Raw genomic sequence first — 18174 nt, forward strand, 5'->3', positions numbered from 1 at the left:
ATTATTTAAACCTTTTGATTGCATGATGTTGTATTTCCTGGCAATTCTTTTCCAACCTTTCTACCAAAGGAAACATTCCACATGATGTATTTCCTGCAGGAAAACTAAGGGATTTATAGATCAGCTTCATTTTCTAAGACTGACTTAAATGTTTTGGCTTTTGCCTTCATGTATTTTCATTCTGTAGGTGGTAGACAAAATGGTATGGAGAGCAAGGATTAACTAGCACAAAGAAATCCAGAATATTATTTCAAAGTGTGTCAACCAGCAATTCAGCCTAGCAGCTTCTGGTGGATACAAGTGTCACACCACACAGTGCATTTACCCATTAAGTTATTGGGGAGCTTGGTATGTGTACTTTTCTGCGCAGGCCTGTAACTAGCAAAGCTAAATCCAATCAGAAACGTCTACAGTGTCAATCTTTCCCTTTCACCTCCCCCCATCCTTGCAACGAAGACATCATTAAATATTCAGACCAAACTAGATAGTATGGTGGGTATAACATTAAAGAATTACATTGAAAACTATTGAGTAGGTTTAAGCCTATAAGCATGATTTTTATGAAAATGTCTTAAGCAGTCTTTTAGCTTGAGCTGGTAAGACATTGCCATGTGTTTTACAAAAGAGTTATGCAATTAGTGGTTTAGATGCAACATCACAAGCAGATTACAGTTTGAATATAAGCAAATTTTGACTTTGTTGGGCAAAATGATTGTGCAAGGAGTAGAAAGGTGAAAGGCCATTACTTAAATTGAAATGTTGCATGAATTACTGTATTACATTCTGTAAAGACATAAAATCTCAATTTTGATTTTAATAGGCATTTTTGATAACACTAACACAAAGGGCATGAATAAATGACAGTTGCTACCATTTATATTGAACAATGCTCCAATTTAATTTGAAATAAATTTCATTCTTGTCTCTATTCATCATCTCTCTTTACAAGCCACTATCCAGGTGGCATTTTTCTCCAGCGAGAAGGGCAAGATAATCTAAGGCCTCCCTATAGCAGACTTCCAGGCACAAAAATGACCCAAACACTGAGCTTGTAATCTTGCTGATGTGTCAGGAGCACAAGTTTCATGCTTCTTCCCAGAGAGAATCACAGACAATGACTCCTAGTTGCTTCTGTGTAACTGCCATAGCTGGTTACAGAGACTCATTGATATAGCCCTGAATGTCGCCTGTTGGAAGAATGGGTTATGGAATGGAAACCTGAAAATGGAACTTGAGAAAATAAATAACAACATCCACCTCCATTCTCAAGCACCCTTCCAAAAAAGCTTGCTTTCATATAGCACTCATATCTAGCAATCTTGGGAATACATCATTTCTCAACAAGAAAAAGAAATCTAAAAGACAGGCAGTCTCAACCTTCTGGTTGGAAATCAAGTACTCAACCAGTCTGAAGTACCAGCACTGCAGGAATCTAAGGGGAGATTTTCTGCTTTGGCACTCCAAGCACATGCCAGAAACACATATTGGGAGCGCCAAAGCAGAAAATATCCCCTTTAATTTTTAAAAATTAACTATTTTCCCCTCATGATTTAATGTAGTAGCCCAATTCCAACATTGATATATTATGTACGCCAAAGCTGAGGGCTTAAGTGGATTTTTAAAACCTAAAAGATATTTATATAGTACAAAAGACAAAATCTTAGAGAACTGCACACATTCTCACCTATGCTGTAGGCAAACTGCGCAGAAAACATATCTAATTAAACTGTTCAATACATCAATGATTCTCAAAACACCACTGATGTCTGATGATCAAGAGTGCAACATGAACAGAATCTGTCACTTGATCAGTAAGCCAAATTCCACCCAGTCCTGTAGAACTACACTCAACAGCTGCTTGGCCAAACAACACGGAAAATGAGTTGGACAGATGTGGAGCACTGCATAAATATACAAGGTGCATCTTGTATTCAGTTTCTACAGGAAGTTCAAAACTTGCATCATTAGTTTGGAGCAGTAAACCACTGTAAATCTCTAACACATCAACACTGTCTGCAGTTCCCACATCTGTTTTTAAATATGTGTCATATAATTAACAGATTGTGTATAAAGTAATTCTCTGTCAAATCATCATCTTATAGCTAAGGATTCTGATAAACCAATGAATATATCTCTCTTATTCCCAACTGTGGGAGGCATTACTAGACTTATGATTTGTTTCAGTGGGTTACACACCAGCCTTTCAACTCTAGAATCTGAGTATGAATGCAGCTCCCAGGACTACCTGTTGGGGGTGCTATGATTGGCTTCAGTGCCCCTAGGCTCAGGAGCAGAAAACTGGCTGAGTTTCTGCTTCTGATCTTTGTTTAGTAACCCCTGTCGGAACTGAATGGGTTGTTGATGTTGTATGAAGACAGGGCAAAGCTCCGCTATGATGCTTACGGTGGTCAAATATAACATCACCTAGGGGAGGTAGAAAAGGTCATCAGCGTCCATGAAACTGTACTTCAGAAAGTAAGTTGACATCTTTAGGAGATGTGGGAGGGCTGAAAATTGCCAAGAGAAAAAGACAGGCCAGCCTAGACTGAAAGCATGAAAATTTCTTCTGCCAGCTGGCTGTAATAGCCTTCTTTGAAATAAGTTCAAACAGCCTCAATCCAGAGGTTAAAATCCAGCTCATAGGGCTATGAGTCGCTATGATTGGACTCTGGGCTCAGGAATGGAAAATTGTCTGTGTTCTTGCTCCAGCAAGAGGGAACTTTACTCTGCATGTGCTATACCTGACCTGGGAGTGTTTAATGTTGGCACTGGGTGCTCAAAACAAAACATGTTACACTCCCCATTACTAACATCCCTCATATTGAAGAGAACAAAATTCACAAAAAAGTTATTAAAAAATTTCTACAAGTACAATTGGCATAGGAATACAATTTATGCCAATCAACCAGCAGGTGATAGACCAGAATCCAAGGGCTTCATAGTACTCAGGTCTGCTTGTTTTTCAGGTAACTTCATCAGTTTACCAGCAGACTAACCAATAAAATGGCTTGTGTTCTCTTTTTCTTTTGCTAGGGATGCTGAGGAAATAGGTTAGCGTGCAGCTCACCCCTTTTGCTGGAGGGTTAGTGAGGTGATAGTAACTGTGTTGCTGGTAGTAAATTCGAGCCAGATGATTCTTTCCCAACAGCTGGACACATGCCAATGAACAGACTGCAAGGAGAGAACGGAAAGAAAAAAAAGAATTTCCTCTAGTACGTAAACAGTGGACTCCAGTTGAATTATAGTTCTGTTTTTAATATTTCTATTCAAGTTTCAGCTGGACTCTCCTAGCTTTATTACAGCTGCAGAAAACAGTTCTTCTAGAATTTCTTTATCCAAGTTTCTACCTGTGAAAAAAATAATCCAGAACAATGTAAGTATATCATAACTACATATTAATTACATATCAGTTAATGCAAAAACAAAGTTCACCAACAGGAGGCAATTCAGAGAGGGTACATATTTATAGCAAGATCAAGATGGTATTTAATTAATGCACTATGCTGCTTACATAATGCAAAATGCAGCATTTGCAATTTAAAATTACAGGAGCACATACAGAATAATGCATGATAGGGAGTGAGTTATCAAAGCTGTATACAAACTATGCAGGAGGGAGTGGCTGCCCTATTTGATGTCATACAATTTTAAAAAGGTTTCATACACTGCATCAACTGATCCACCAATTACCCATTACTTTTACTTTATATGTTTGATACATGTTAGCTTTTATTTAAACTTGCTTCATAAACGGGTGACATTAAATTGGGTAATGGGCTATGCAGGTAAGTGATCAATAACAACATGCATTTATATAGCACCTTTAATGTAGAAAAAGTCCCAATTTCCTAATCAGAGAAAACTGGATGCCAAAGAAGGAAATCTTAGGAGGAGTGACCAAAAGATTGATTAGAGGTGAGTTTAAAAGAGGGCCTTAAAAAGAGAGGGAAGTGGAGAGGTAGAAGGGTTTAGGCAGGAAATTCCAGGCATGGAGCCTAGGCAGCTGAAGGCATGGCTGCCAACGGAGGAGTGAAAGTGGGGGAATGCACAAGAGGCTGAAATCAGAGGAGTAGAGAGTTCTGAGGGGGGAATGGGTGGGTTGTAGCAATGGAGGAGGTTAAGAAGATAGAGAAGTGAGATCATGAAGATTGAAACACAAAGATGAGAATGTTAAATTTGAGGCTTTGGTGGATTAGGAACTCACAATGTAAGTCAGCAAGGACAGCGGTGATGGGCGAGTGGGACTTGGTACGGGAGAGGATAAGGGCAGCAGAGTTTAAAATCAAACACAGTCAGCTTGGAAGGAAGCTAGGTTTATTTTGGTTACTATGTAAAATTTTAAAACCAATTGGAAAAATTAGCCTTTTTCAAATTGAAAAATCTGGGTGATCCTTGTAATTCAGTGTGTTGCCACATTTAATAGAAGTTAAAACTGCCCAAAACATCAAAAGGAAAGCAAAAGGCATACAAGGATGACATTTTTGTTGCTTACCTATAAACACAAATCTGTTGATTCTTTCACTGTCTGCATTCCAATTAACTGAAGTTTCTTCTATCTCATAGAGCTCGTGAACACCTTGGACAATCACCTGCTGTGGTTTTTCCTTTATTGACACAATGGCCTGCCAAACAATGAATGTGGCAACAATAAGTCTAAGGCTGAAAGTCAAAAACCATAACACTTTGTAGAATTACATTCTATCTATACAACAGATTACAATCCTGTTGTCTAACAACATATTGGGTCAGACAAAAAAAGTGTTCATTATCAGTCCTCCAAATAATCCAAATGGATAAAATTACAAAACCAGGAGCAAACTGGAAATTATTAGTTGCTTTTCAGCATAAAAATTGGATGTTTTACAATCACATTTAACTCTATTTCCAAAAATCTATTACAAATAGAATTACACAGAATGTACAGTACAGAAACAGGCCATTCGGCCCAACAGGTCCATGCCAGTGTTTATGCTCCACACAAGCCTCCTCCCACCCTTCTTCATCTAACCCCATCAACATATCCTTCCATTCCTTTCCCCCTCATATGTTTATCTAGCTTCCCCTTTAATGCATCTATGCTAGTCGCCTCAAATACTCCTTGTAGTAGCGCATTCCACATTCTAACCACTCTCTGGGTAAAGAAGTTTCTCCTGAATTCCCTATTGGATTTATTAGTGACTATCTATTTATGGTCTCTAGCTCTGGTCTCCCCCACAAGTGGAAACATTTTCTCTATGTCGACCCTTTCAAACCCTTTCATAATCTTAAAGACCTCTATCAGGTGACTCCTCAGTCTTCTCTTTTTGAGAGAAAAGAGCCCCAACTTGTTCAATCTTTCTTGATAGGTATAACCTCTCAGTTCTAGTAAATCTTTTTTGCACCTTCCCCAGTGCCTCTATATCCTTTTCATAATATGGAGACCAGAACTGTTCACAGTACTTGAAGTACAGTACTGGGTACAGTAGCACAGTGGTTATGTTACTGGACTAATAATCCAGAGGCCTGGACTAATAATCCCGAGTCATGAATTCAAATCCCGCCACGGCAGCCGGGGAATTTAAATTCAATTAATTAAATTAAAATTATATCTGGAATAAAAAAACTAGTATCAGTAATGGTGCCATGAGACTACCGGATTGTCGTAAAAAACCATCTGGTTCAATAATGTCCTTTTGGGAAGGAAACCTGCCGTCCTTACCCGGTCTGGCCTATATGTGACTCCAGACCCACAGCAATGTGGTTCATTCTTAACTGCCCTCTGAAATGGCCAAGCAAGCCACTCAGTTGTACAATCTCGCTAAAAAAAAATTCATAAGAAGAATAAAATCGGACGGACCACCCAGCATCGGACCACTAGGCACCGGACACGACAAAGGTAAACCAAGCCCAGTCGACCCTGCAAAGTCCTCCTCACTAACATCTGGGGACTTGTGCCAAAATTGGGAGAGCTGTCCCATAGACTGGTCAAGCAACAGCCTGACACAGCCATACTCACAGAATCATACCTTTCAGCCAACATCCCAGACTCTTCCATCACCATCCTTAGGTATGTCCTGTCCCACTGGCAGGACAGACTGACCAGAGGTGGCAGTAGTGATATACAGTCAGGAGGGAGTGTCCCTGGGAGTCCTCGAAGTTGACTCCGGACCCCATGAAATCTCATGGCATCAGGTCAAACATGGGCAAGGAAACCTCCTGCTGATTACCACCTACCGCCCTCCCTCAGCTGATGAATCAGTCCTCCTCCATGTTGAACACCACTTGGAGGAAGCACTGAGGGTAGCAAGGGCACAGAATGTACTCTGGGTGGGGGACTTCAATGTCCATCACCAAGAGTGGCTCGGTAGCACCACTACTGACCGAGCTGGCAGAGTCCTGAAGGACATAGCTGCCAGACTGGGCCTGCGGCAGGTGGTGAGCGAACCAACACAAGGGAAAAACCTACTTGACCTCGTCCTCATCAATCTACCTGCGGCAGATGCATCTGTCTATGACAGTATTGGTAGAAGTGACCACCGCACAGTCCTCGTGGAGACGAAGTTCCGTCTTCACACTGAGGACACCATCCAACGTGTTGTGTGGCACTATCACCGTGCTAAATGGGATAGATTCAGAACAGATCTGGCAACTCAAAACTGGGCATCCATGAGGCGCTGTGGGCCATCATCAGCAGCAGAATTGTATTCCAGCACAATCTGTAACCTCATGGCCCAGCATATTCCTCACTCTACCATTACCAACAAGCCAGGGGATCAACCCTAGTTCAATGAGGAGTGTAGAAGAGCATGCCAGGTGCAGCACCAGACGTACCTAAAAATGAGGTGCCAACCTGGTGAAGCTACAACTCAGGACTACATGCATGCTAAGCAGCGGAAGCAACATGCTATAGACAGAGCTAAGCAATTCCACAACCAACGGATCAGATCAAAGCTCTGCAGTCCTGCCACATCCAGCCGTGAATGGTAGTGGACAATTAAACAACTAACGGGAGGAGGAGGCGTTGTTAACATCCCCATCCTCAATGATGGCGGAGTCCAGCACGTGAGTGCAAAAGACAAGGCTGAAGCATTTGCAACCATCTTCAGCCAGAAGCGCCGAGTGGATGATCCATCTCGGCCTCCTCCCGATATCCCCACCATCACAGAAGCCAGTCTTCAGCCAATTCGATTCACTCCACATGATATCAAGAAACGGCTGAGTGTACTGGATATAGCAACGGCTATGGGCCTTGACAACATCCTGGCTGTAGTGCTGAAGACTTGTGCTCCAAAACTAGCCTCACCTCTAACCAAACTGTTCCAGTACAGCTACAACACTGGCATCTACCCGACAAGGTGGAAAATTGCCCAGGTATGTCCTGTCCACAAAAAGCAGGACAAATCCAATCCGGCCAATTACCGCCCCATCAGTCTACTCTCAATCATCAGCAAAGTGATGGAAAGTGTCGTCGACAGTGCTATCAAGCGGCACTTACTCACCAATAACCTGCTCACCGATGCTCAGTTTGGGTTCCGCCAGGACCACTCGGCTCCAGACCTCATTACAGCCTTGGTCCAAACATGGACAAAAGAGCTGAATTCCAGAGGTGAGGTGAGAGTGACTGCCCTTGACATCAAGGCAGCATTTGACTGAGTGTGGAAACAAGGAGCCCTAGTAAAAATGAAGTCAATGGGAATCAGGTGGAAAACTCTCCAGTGGCTGAAGTCATGCCAAGCACAAAGGAAGATGGTCGTGGTTGTTCGAGGCCAGTCATCTCAGCCCCAGGACATTGCTGCAGGAGTTCCTCAGGGCAGTGTCCTAGGCCCAACCATCTTCATCTGCTTCATCATTGACCTTCCCTTCATCATAAGGTCAGAAATGGGGATGTTCGCTGATGATTGCACAGTGTTCAGTTCCATTCGCAACCCCACAGATAATGAAGCAGTCCGTGCCCGCATGCAGCAAGACCTGGACAAAATCCAGGCTTGGGCTGATAAGTGGCAAGTAACATTCGCGCCAGACAAGTGCCAGGCAATGACCATCTCCAACAAGAGAGAGTCTAAACACCTCCCATTTACATTCAACGGCATTACCATCGCCGAATCTCCCACCATCAACATCCTGGGGGTCACCAATGACCAGAAACTTAACTGGACCAGCCATATAAATACTGTGGCTACAAGAGCAAGTCAGAGGCTGGGTATTCTGCGGATAGTGATTCACCTCCTGACTCCCCAAAACCTTTCCACCATATACAAGGCACAAGTCAGGAGTATGATGGAATACTCTCCACTTGCCTGGATGAGTGCAGCTCCAACAACACCCAAGAGGCTTGACACCATCCAGGACAAAGCAGCCCGCTTGATTGGCACCCCATCCACTACCCTAAACATTCACTCCCTTCACCACCGGCGCACTGTGGCTGCAGTGTGTACCATCCACAGGATGCTCTGCAGCAAATCGCCAAGGCTTCTTCGATAGCACCTCCCAAACCAGAAGGACAAGGGCAGCAGGCACATGGGAACAACACCACCTGCACGTTCCGCTCCAAGTCACACACCATCCTGACTTGGAAATATATCACCGTTCCTTCATCATCGCTGGATCAAAATCCTGGAACTCCCCACCTAATAGCACTGTGGGAGAACCTTCACCACACGGACTGCAGTGGTTCAAGAAGGCGGCTCACCAGCACCTTCTCAAGGGCAATTAGGGATGGGCAATAAATGCTGGCCTTGCCAGCGACGGCCACATCCCATGAATGAATAAAAAAAAAAGCGTGGCCTAACCAACAAGTTTAACATAACTTCCCTGCTTTTCAATTCCATCCCTCCAGAAATGAACCCCTGTGCTTTGTTTGCATTTTTAAAAAATGGCCTCGCTACTTTTAGTGATTTGTGTATCTGTACCCCCAGATCCCTCTGCTCCTCTACCCCATTTAGACTCTTATTTTCCAAGGAGTATGTGGCCTCCTTATTCTTCCTACCAAAATGTACCACCTCACATTTATCTATATTGAAATTCATTTGCTAATTACACGTCCATTCTTCAAGTTTATTAATATCTTCCTGTATTTTGTCGCAGTCCTCCTCAGTATTAACTATACCCCCCAATTTGGTGTCATCCGCAAATTTTGAAATTGTACTTTCGATTCCAGAGTCCAAAACGTATGTGAATGGTGAGCAACAGTTTATCATGTGGATTGGTTAGTGGCCCTATCCCTATCCTGACTTTTCTTTTGTTATTTATGTGCGTGTAGAATACTTTACTATTTCTTTTTATATTCCTTGATGATTTAATTTTGTAGTTTCTCTTTGCCTTCCTAATTGTTTTTTTGACTTCTTTCCTAACCGTTTCGTATTCCATTTTGTCATCCTCTCCGTTACTGTCTATGTACTTAGTGTATGCCTTTTTCTTTAATTTCAATTTTGCCCATATTTCTATATTCATCTACAGTGTGTCATTACTGGCTAGTTTGTTCTTGCTTTTTAGTGGGATATATTTCTCCAGGACTCTACTGATCACAGTTTAAAATGTTTCCCGCTGCTGTTCTATTTCTTTGTTTGTCAGTAAATTTTTCCTATTTATTTTCCCTAGTTCCATTCTCATCCCATAAAAAAAGCTTTTTTCCAATTTATTACTTTGGTCTTTGTCTTATTTACGTCCTTCTCAATCTTTACCTTAAACCTTATCATGTTGTGATTGCTGTTGCCTAAATGTTCCCTTACGCTTACTTCTCTTATCTGTTCTGGTTCATTTCTCATTACTAGACCCAGCAGTGCTTCCTCTCTAGTTGGGCTTTTTACATACTGGGTAAGAAAGGAGTCCTGAACACATTGTAAAAACTCCATTCCCTGTAATCCTTTACCTACCTCTTCTTGCCAGTTTATTTGGGGGTAATTAAAATCTCCCATGATTATTATTCTATGTCCTTCATTAATTTTACATATTTTCTTACATATTTCTTCCTCCACCTCCTTTCCACCATTAGGTGGTCTATAGCACAGCCATAGTAACATGATCAATCCCTTATCTTTTATTTCAATCCATATGGATTCTGTTTCTATCCTTCTGTTGGATATGTCATTCTTTTCTACTGCCATTATATTATCTCTAATTAGTCTCTGCCCTGGAAACATCGGGTCTCTGCCCAGAAAAGAGGTCAAAGGAAATTCCTGCTGCGGTAGGCTGGAATTCTGTCTGTCCCACAGAAAGCCACGATGTCAGATGGAGTCAGGTTCGACAAGATAGAGTTCTCCCACCAGCATTGCTGCGGATCCCACCTCCTCAGTGCCCAGTAGTCTGGATGTTCGATAGAAAATGGTATCCAGGAACATGGAGATGCACAAGGTGGGGGGGGTGGGGGGGGAGGGGGGTGGGGAAAGAGGGGGGGTGGGGAAAGAGGGGAGTTGGGGGTGGGGAAGGAGGGGAGTTGGGGGTGGAAGGGGAGGGCAACTGGGGTGTACAGGCAAGGAACATCCTGAAAGATTGCCAACGGAATCAGGCAAATCAGCCTTCTACCAACACCACATCTTGCCCCCATCCCCAAGCAGGCATTCAAGTTGTGCCCATACCTTTGGGCACCCACCGGAAAGGCTTAGTTGACCCTGCCCTGACCTTGGATCCTCTGCTGGATCAAAAGTAGAAAAACACAGTAACAGGAATGGTGGAATTCCCACTCTGTGGCACTCACAGTGGTGGAGTGGGTCTGAGGATTTATAGTCCTGATATTTCACGTTCTTATCAATGGATTTTTTTTTACAAAAATGCACCAAATACAAATTTTGAAAATCCAGAGATATCTGGCAGTTCCTAGACTACAAAGACTAGTAACACATACATTTAAACCTCACTGACAAACTGTACTATAATCCTCCCGTGCTCAAACAGCTGAACCCATAAGGGAAACTTACAGGTTCCTCCATGATCTGTAAAAATTAGGTTTAATAACAATGATTATGCACGGTCAATAAGATGGACTTTTCAAGGAGGGAAATTTGCTGCAAGTACTGACTTTCCAATATGTCTGTCAATAAGAACAAATTTTCTGAAATGCTCTATTATGAAAGTTAGCATTCCAGTTGCTTCTAAACACAGTAATAGGCAAACAACTGTTACAAACTGTAGCAGTTTGTTTGCTACAAACTGTAGCAACTTTGCTACAGTTACACCATAACTGTAGCAAAATACTGTGGATGCGAGAAATCCACAGTATTTCCAGCATCCTTAACTGAAATCACAATGATCATTAGAAAATCCAAGCCATTTTTTGAAGCCCACTTGCCTGCAAGAAAATAGAAAGTTGCTAAAGTGTCTGTCTGGAAATTGCTGAAAGTTTTAAAATTCTATGCAATAAAGTTAATCACCTATGAAATACAAAATTAGCATGATATGATCAACACAATTCACCTGTATTTCTTTAAATGCAGATTAAGGTGCATTGTTGGTGTGAGACCCGAGGTAGAGGATCTATACAGCACTTGGCCCTACAGTACCTACCATCAGGATCCACTAGTACCTCACCCATGAGGTCATTCTTTACATGTAAGTTTAGAGAGTTAGTGCAAGTAGCATGCTCAACCAAAGGGACATCAGCCAAATCTGAGCCTGTACCATTTCCGAGCATATGCTTTCCAGCAGGCGTCACTTAATAGTAAGAGCAGGAGATCAGGAATCCTGACCAATTTTCTGCATTCTAGCCCAGGCGGCCCAAAGCCAAATGTGGCACCCCTGCAGAGATCAGCTAATTAAGCGCAAACCAGGGATCAAATCTGGAACCTTCCTGTTTCATATGGCTCCGAACCATACCTGGTGGTGCAATTACTCACAAAGCTATCGGAAAGTCCCATCAGAACTATTTTTCAATTAAAAATTAAAAAGTTTAAGAATTATTAACTTCCTTTTGTTCTGTCATTTTCACTTCATTTGTGTTTTTCTGTTAAATTTTGTCTAAGAAGTGAATGCTGTTTGATTTACAGCATTTAAAAGGTGCTGGTGCTCACATTCCCTTTTTAATACTATGATTAAATGCAACATGGCAAAATTATACCAAAATGTACCATTCTTGACCATGCTCAAGAATGGTACATTTTGGTATAATTTTGGTACAATAGACACTATAAACAAGTAGCAAATTAATAATTACCTTTAATCGTATTATGTCCATTGGATTGCCTGACTTATTCTTTAAGTTTTTTTCCCATAAAAGATTCTAAAAGAAAGAAGACAAGCTTGCAATTATATGGCATCTTATCACAGTCCAAAGTGCTGCAAATAAAATTTATTATCTTTGAAGAGCAGTCACTGCTGTTATGTAGGTAAACACAGCAGCCATTTTCCACACAGCAAGATCCCACAAACAGCAATGGGATGAATGACCACTTAATCTATTCTTAGTGGCGTTGGTTGAGGGGTGAATATTGGTCAAGACTGGCTAAATTCTGGGAACTCCGTGTTCTTTGAATAGTACGATGGGATCTCTAATGTCAACCCAGATCATCGGAACGGGTATACAGGGTCTCGGTTTAACATCTAATCTGAAGATCAGCACCTCTGAGAATGGACCGCATAGAGTCTTCAATTATGTGTTGAGGTGCTAGAAGGATGTTTGAACCCACAACCTTCTAATTCAGATGAGAATGCGACCAACTGAATTAAGTTAGCATTTAGCTATTTATCCACTTTCTGCACAGATCAAGGGTCACAGAAGAGAAGCCATATGATCTCTCACTAAGAAAATCCGAAGTCTCATACTTGGGTCACTCTTGCAAGTTTCAAACTGCCGGTTTTATAGAGGGATTAGCAATTGCCTAGTCAAAAGGTTAATTATCACAACCCATCGTGACAAAACAGATTTTTAAAAAAATCTTAAAATACCAAAAGGAACACAAAGCAAATGAATCAAGCACGTCCCCTGCCTCTCAAAAGGACAATGTTCCAATCTGACTAGCATATATGCCTCATCGCTGCATTTTACAGTGATTGCCAGAGCTACTGAGGAATTTTGGGTTCATTTCACAACTTATGCTATTTGTTACACTTCTAGATATTTCCTGACATTAAAGCTTACACTCACTGCACTATATTGAGGTGCAGGCATCATCTTTCTTTTCATTTTAGTATAATCAAAGCCAAGGAAGAGCATTATGAATACCATGACATGGTGCAATGCATTACCGTACCAATGTGCCATGGACTGATGCAATATGGATTCACACCTAAATCACCCACACATTGCATCCCATCTAAGAGACCACAAAAACAATGACAGAAGCACCATCATATCCAAACCTGACAACACTCACTCATCTAGAATGAAAATCACTCGTTTTGGTTTAACTGGCTTTTTAATCTGTTTTCTTCTGACTTTACAGCTCACTTCTAAAATTTTCACTACGCTGACTGCTCTGCAGGCCACAGCTCACAATGAGCAAAACACAAGAACGGAATAAAAAGCTAAATATATATTAAAAAAGTGTTGATAATGTAAGTGACACAGTTAGCCACAAAAGCGTTTTTCTGTGAGAAAGGTTCGGCTAAGTTTAAAAAGAAAAATATGTTAAAGTACTTAAAAAACATACCTGAAGGTAAAGGTTTAAGTCTTCTTCAAGAATGGTGCCAGGAATTTCAAATGTAACTGTAATGATATTCTGTAATAAATAAAAAGAAACTTGCATCAAACCTGCAAGAGCTTCACACTATGGTTAACATGTGATGTATTAGTCCGACAAATATCTGAAATCTGCTCTTCGATTTGCAATATTTTTCAGCAAATCATTGTTGCGCTAAATAAAAACCTCCTCGGGAAGTAGTTTCATCTCTATACTGATTTAGATCAGCTGCGTATGAAGTATAAATAAATTTACTATTTAATTGAACCTCCCACCAGTTACATTACTCTTCTGTACATTTGCGGACAATGCCACAAAAATATTTTTTATCAAGCAAGCTCCAAAGTACAGTATAGTGTCCATGGTATCACCCTGATGTGGCCTTGCTCTGATTTTTATTTGTATACGCTGCAATGTAACTGTAGCCAGCACATCTACATTACTAGTGCACCCATAATCTTCTGGAAAAAAATATAAAGACTTTAGTGGCATGTCTGAATATTCTTGCCTCATTTTTATCAAGGGTTAGCTCTGAATTGTCACTGCATACATCATCCAGTTCAATATCACTGTATTGTGTCTGCAGATCCTCCCAATTGCACTCTATAAAAGAAGCCAAGAACCTCTGAACGTACCAGTAAAATTGAAATAAAATATAATTTCTTGAACCCAGGTAGATGTCAGATGTCTCACAATCCTACTTTACCCCAGAATCCTGAGAACACATATTTCACACATCACAAAATCAAGAGCTCTATACTGTATGTCATGTGTGAACTGTGTGTATTTGTGCATTGAATCATGCATGGGCAGTGTCGCAAGATCACTGTTCCCAGTATTTGTGCGAGTGGTTGATATAGATGGTCGCCTGCTGAACATCCACTTTTGCAAAAACAGCAGTTGCAGCTAGTATGAAATTGGCACAGTAATTATAATGGCAGCATTTCAAAGTTGATAGTCTCAGTAAAGACTTACATAATCCTTTGAGTCTATCGATTCTTAAAACTTGAGACTCATGAAATGGTGTACCCCTTTTAACCACAATGAAAATAATAATAATAGCAATGATAAAATAGTAATAATAGTAATAATAAAATAGCAATCTATTGATGATGTCACCACATATGATGCCATGAACAATTCACTTATGTACAAAAAGAAAAATGGGCATGATCACCCAGTTGTTTTGTGCTGATACACACATTGAATTGATATCTTATGTTCTTATGTTCTTATGATGCACAATATACAAAATCTAAAAAATTGAGACTTGATTAAAAAGGCTTTTTTAAAATTTTTCTACTAACATTTTCCTCCTAGTTTAAAAATCTACAATCACAACAGATAAGACTATTTCATTCAAACTCTTACAGCTATAGCCCAACATTGTAATTATGGATTCTTTTTAATGTTAAACAAAACTCTTCAATCAATAAATGAACCATATTTGGTAGCAAAAAGTCAAATGCACAATGTGCACTTCACAAAATCTCGTTACCTTATCAAGGTGAGGTTGGGCTGTCTGCACATGGCATAACTTTTCCTGCAAACTAAACAAAATAGCTAGTATAAATTTATTTAATTCTTTCTTTCAAGTATGCATTCAACTGTGGCTACAGTAAATGCAGAGATACATTATAAAAACACTTAGAGAAAAAGCAACAAGCAGACAAGGGTATATTATTTTTATGGGACCTTGAAATCAAGTGCCATATCCACACCCGCTTCCTATTCACAGATATTTTGGTTTTGATGTCTCCAAGGAAAATTCAACATGTAGCATTAATCCCCAGCTACACTGCTGGGACCAGTTTGAAAAAAAAGGAAAACATACACCAGGAAAAATGCTCTTTGTAGTTAGCAGCATTGCTCTGGCTGACTGAGTGATGTCCATGCAGGCAAACATTGTCGGACAGATTACGCTATTTGCAACCGTGAAGTATAGTCAGACACAAGTGGGAGTGGCTTCAAACAAAGCATCCCAGTAGTTTCCGAATACTCTGAGGGGGTAAATTAGTGACCCTAGGCTTGGAGGTAGGAAGGGAAAGCGTATGTGTAGGCGAGCTGCAAAGGGGAGCTGAGCTGAGCTGAATGGGTCTCAGTAGGGGAAGTCAATCTCTTGCAAGAGCTAAAGCTGTTGAAATTTTTTTAAAATTCCTTTCTTAATTACCCATTTATGGAGAACAGACTCTCAGATAGTTTCACACTGCCTTTTTTCCACTGCAAGTCCAAATCCTGAAGGAACTAAAATAACGCCCATTAAATATGTTGGGGTAGATTTTCAATTTTCTGCCAATGAAAATAATGGGCAGCCGAGCACAATGCCAATTTTATGCATAGGTGGCAAGTTGAAAATCTACCAGGTTGTGTCATTACTCAAGTGTTTTTTAAGCAACCGAGTCTTGTTCCTAAACATCTCCAAAGTTAAATGTGTTGTTTGTGCATGATTAGGACTACAATTTTTGGATTTTATTTTCTCTTGAATTCAAGATGAAACCATCTGCGAGCAAATTTGAGTCAAAAATAAAAAAATAAATAATCAGAAAACCTCGGGTTTAATTATCAAAACAACTGTGGAAGAAAAAAGTACAGTGCTTTAAGTAAATAATAAATAGCTATAATTGTCCTAATAAAGCAAACTGACAAAAATAATTGATGTGCATCATTAGCTGCATTCTCAACGTCTCCTTCTGCTGTCTGTGCAGAACAGAGACAACTTTAGATGCCTCTATGTTGTTTTTATCTGTGATAGAGAATATAGGTGTCACACTGGAACTGTAGTGCCCCAACCATGACACATCCAGAAGGCTCTTTGCAGAGAAATCCCCCACAGGGTTTCTCTTCTTCGCCTGCTCAATAAGATGCCCAGTTATTTCTCCTCCCCTGCCTCAAAAAGGATACTGTTCCACCCCCTCCCTTCAACAGGGTAAATTATCCTTTCTTGTAGAAGGAGCAAGCTATAATGGACCAAATGGCCTTTTCTCAATTAATGCTTTCTTATGTTCTTAACTGATGGGAAATATTTAAGCTTTTGTGAATGGACATAAAATACATTAGCTAGTGGGCAACCTGAACAAAAGAAATTACAAGTAAATATCAGCTCTATTTCTACAACAATTCATAGTCAATGGGCAGAGAATTTATACATCTCTTCAGTGCAATAACAAATTTCCAACCATCATGCTACATTATTTATCTCACCGAACTAGATTTCATTTTGTTTTAAAAGGAACTTTTCATTTTTCAAATCAGCTATAAGGAAAAGGTGACGAATACAGGCCACAGTATACCTGTAGATTCAAAATGTACCTTTCACTGGCTTGGCTATCGAAAGCATGCAAATCAAGAACCTCTGCAAGTTCAACCCTGAAAGACAATAAAAGAAATAAGGAGTTATGAGACCTAAATACAGGATAACATACAGGCTATAGTATGTTAAAAAGCAGTAACAGTAGTTTGAATGACACATAACCTACAAGAGCAAGTCGCACTTCAATTGTTACAATATATACAGGTGGAGCATGTTTATTTAGCTTTTAGCAAATTTATTTTTGAGCCAGCATCAGGCGCCATGGGTCTGGGCTCAGGCAATCAACAAATCATGTGATTTTATCTGAAGTGCTATTGTAGCACTTGACAGAAATATAACGATGATGAGTTTTATTTCACTACGGGATCTGGGAAATCATATATCCTAAATATATTGTATTCATAAATTAACTGCTACACATAAGAGAATTGAGCCTGAGATTCAAATTTATCTCAGCAGTAGAAACAAGAAACTCAATTGGCAGTGTTATCAATAAATACCACTACTGATGTTCCTTCACAATTCAACTTGGTAAAACATTTGTTAGTATCATTACTATGAATTTTCAAAAAAATATATTCCTGTAATATGCATTATTTAAAAATTATTTTTTCTTGTTTTTCCACATTTTCAGCCTTCCCTTTAAGGCATTGACTCCATGTTGGGATATGATACCAAGGGTGCCATCTAGTATTCTTCCAAGAAGCCATTTTTTATGCTCGAGTCTAAATAGAGAGTGCTGGTTATTTTACCATGGAGGCCAACACCATGGAGTCTGATGTCCTCACCCGACACCCTTGCTGGCATCGCAGATTAGAGAGCACATCTATGCAAGAATTCACCAAAATGGCTGCCTATTTAGCCCAATTCCATCTCAAATTAATATAGACTGCAATTTTCTGGCTTTAAGTAGCAAAATATTCAAATCTCAAGACAAAGTGATTTGAAAGTGCAATAATACCCGTCTCAAATAATAAATGCCCTAAAATGAAGTTCAGTTGCATGTGTCACGGAATTCAAAAAAAAGGACAACATTACATAACATTTCCTCTACTGAGTTAATTAAGTCAAATGTGGACAGAGTAACTTCCGCATTTCCAGTCCTGAAATTCTAAAACAAAAACAAAATTAGCCAGACGAGTAGTTATTTTAATGTCTATTAAAGTATCTTAATAGTCATACTGCTGAAATTCAGGCTGATATATTAATCAGGTAATATTGAAATACCATGCGATATGCTTAAACTCTTGAGACCTTGTGTACTGACAATCTAAT

General features: G+C 40.1%; 1 protein-coding gene across 1 annotated transcript in view; it reads right to left on the bottom strand.

The window, feature by feature from the left end:
- Positions 1-794: 794 nt before the first annotated feature.
- The window catches only part of cbwd (COBW domain containing), a 78786-nt gene continuing 61406 nt past the window's right edge, over positions 795-18174 (bottom strand). The window contains exons 11-16 of the mRNA XM_067983262.1: positions 16899-16955; positions 15088-15139; positions 13560-13628; positions 12125-12190; positions 4493-4622; positions 795-3347 (exon numbers count right to left, since the gene is read on the bottom strand). Of these exons, the coding sequence (XP_067839363.1) occupies positions 3274-3347; positions 4493-4622; positions 12125-12190; positions 13560-13628; positions 15088-15139; positions 16899-16955 (448 nt within the window). The 3' untranslated portion in view covers positions 795-3273. The remainder of the gene's footprint in view (positions 3348-4492; positions 4623-12124; positions 12191-13559; positions 13629-15087; positions 15140-16898; positions 16956-18174) is intronic.

This window comes from Heptranchias perlo, chromosome 4, assembly GCF_035084215.1.
Source record: "Heptranchias perlo isolate sHepPer1 chromosome 4, sHepPer1.hap1, whole genome shotgun sequence".
NCBI classification, from domain to species: domain Eukaryota; kingdom Metazoa; phylum Chordata; class Chondrichthyes; order Hexanchiformes; family Hexanchidae; genus Heptranchias; species Heptranchias perlo.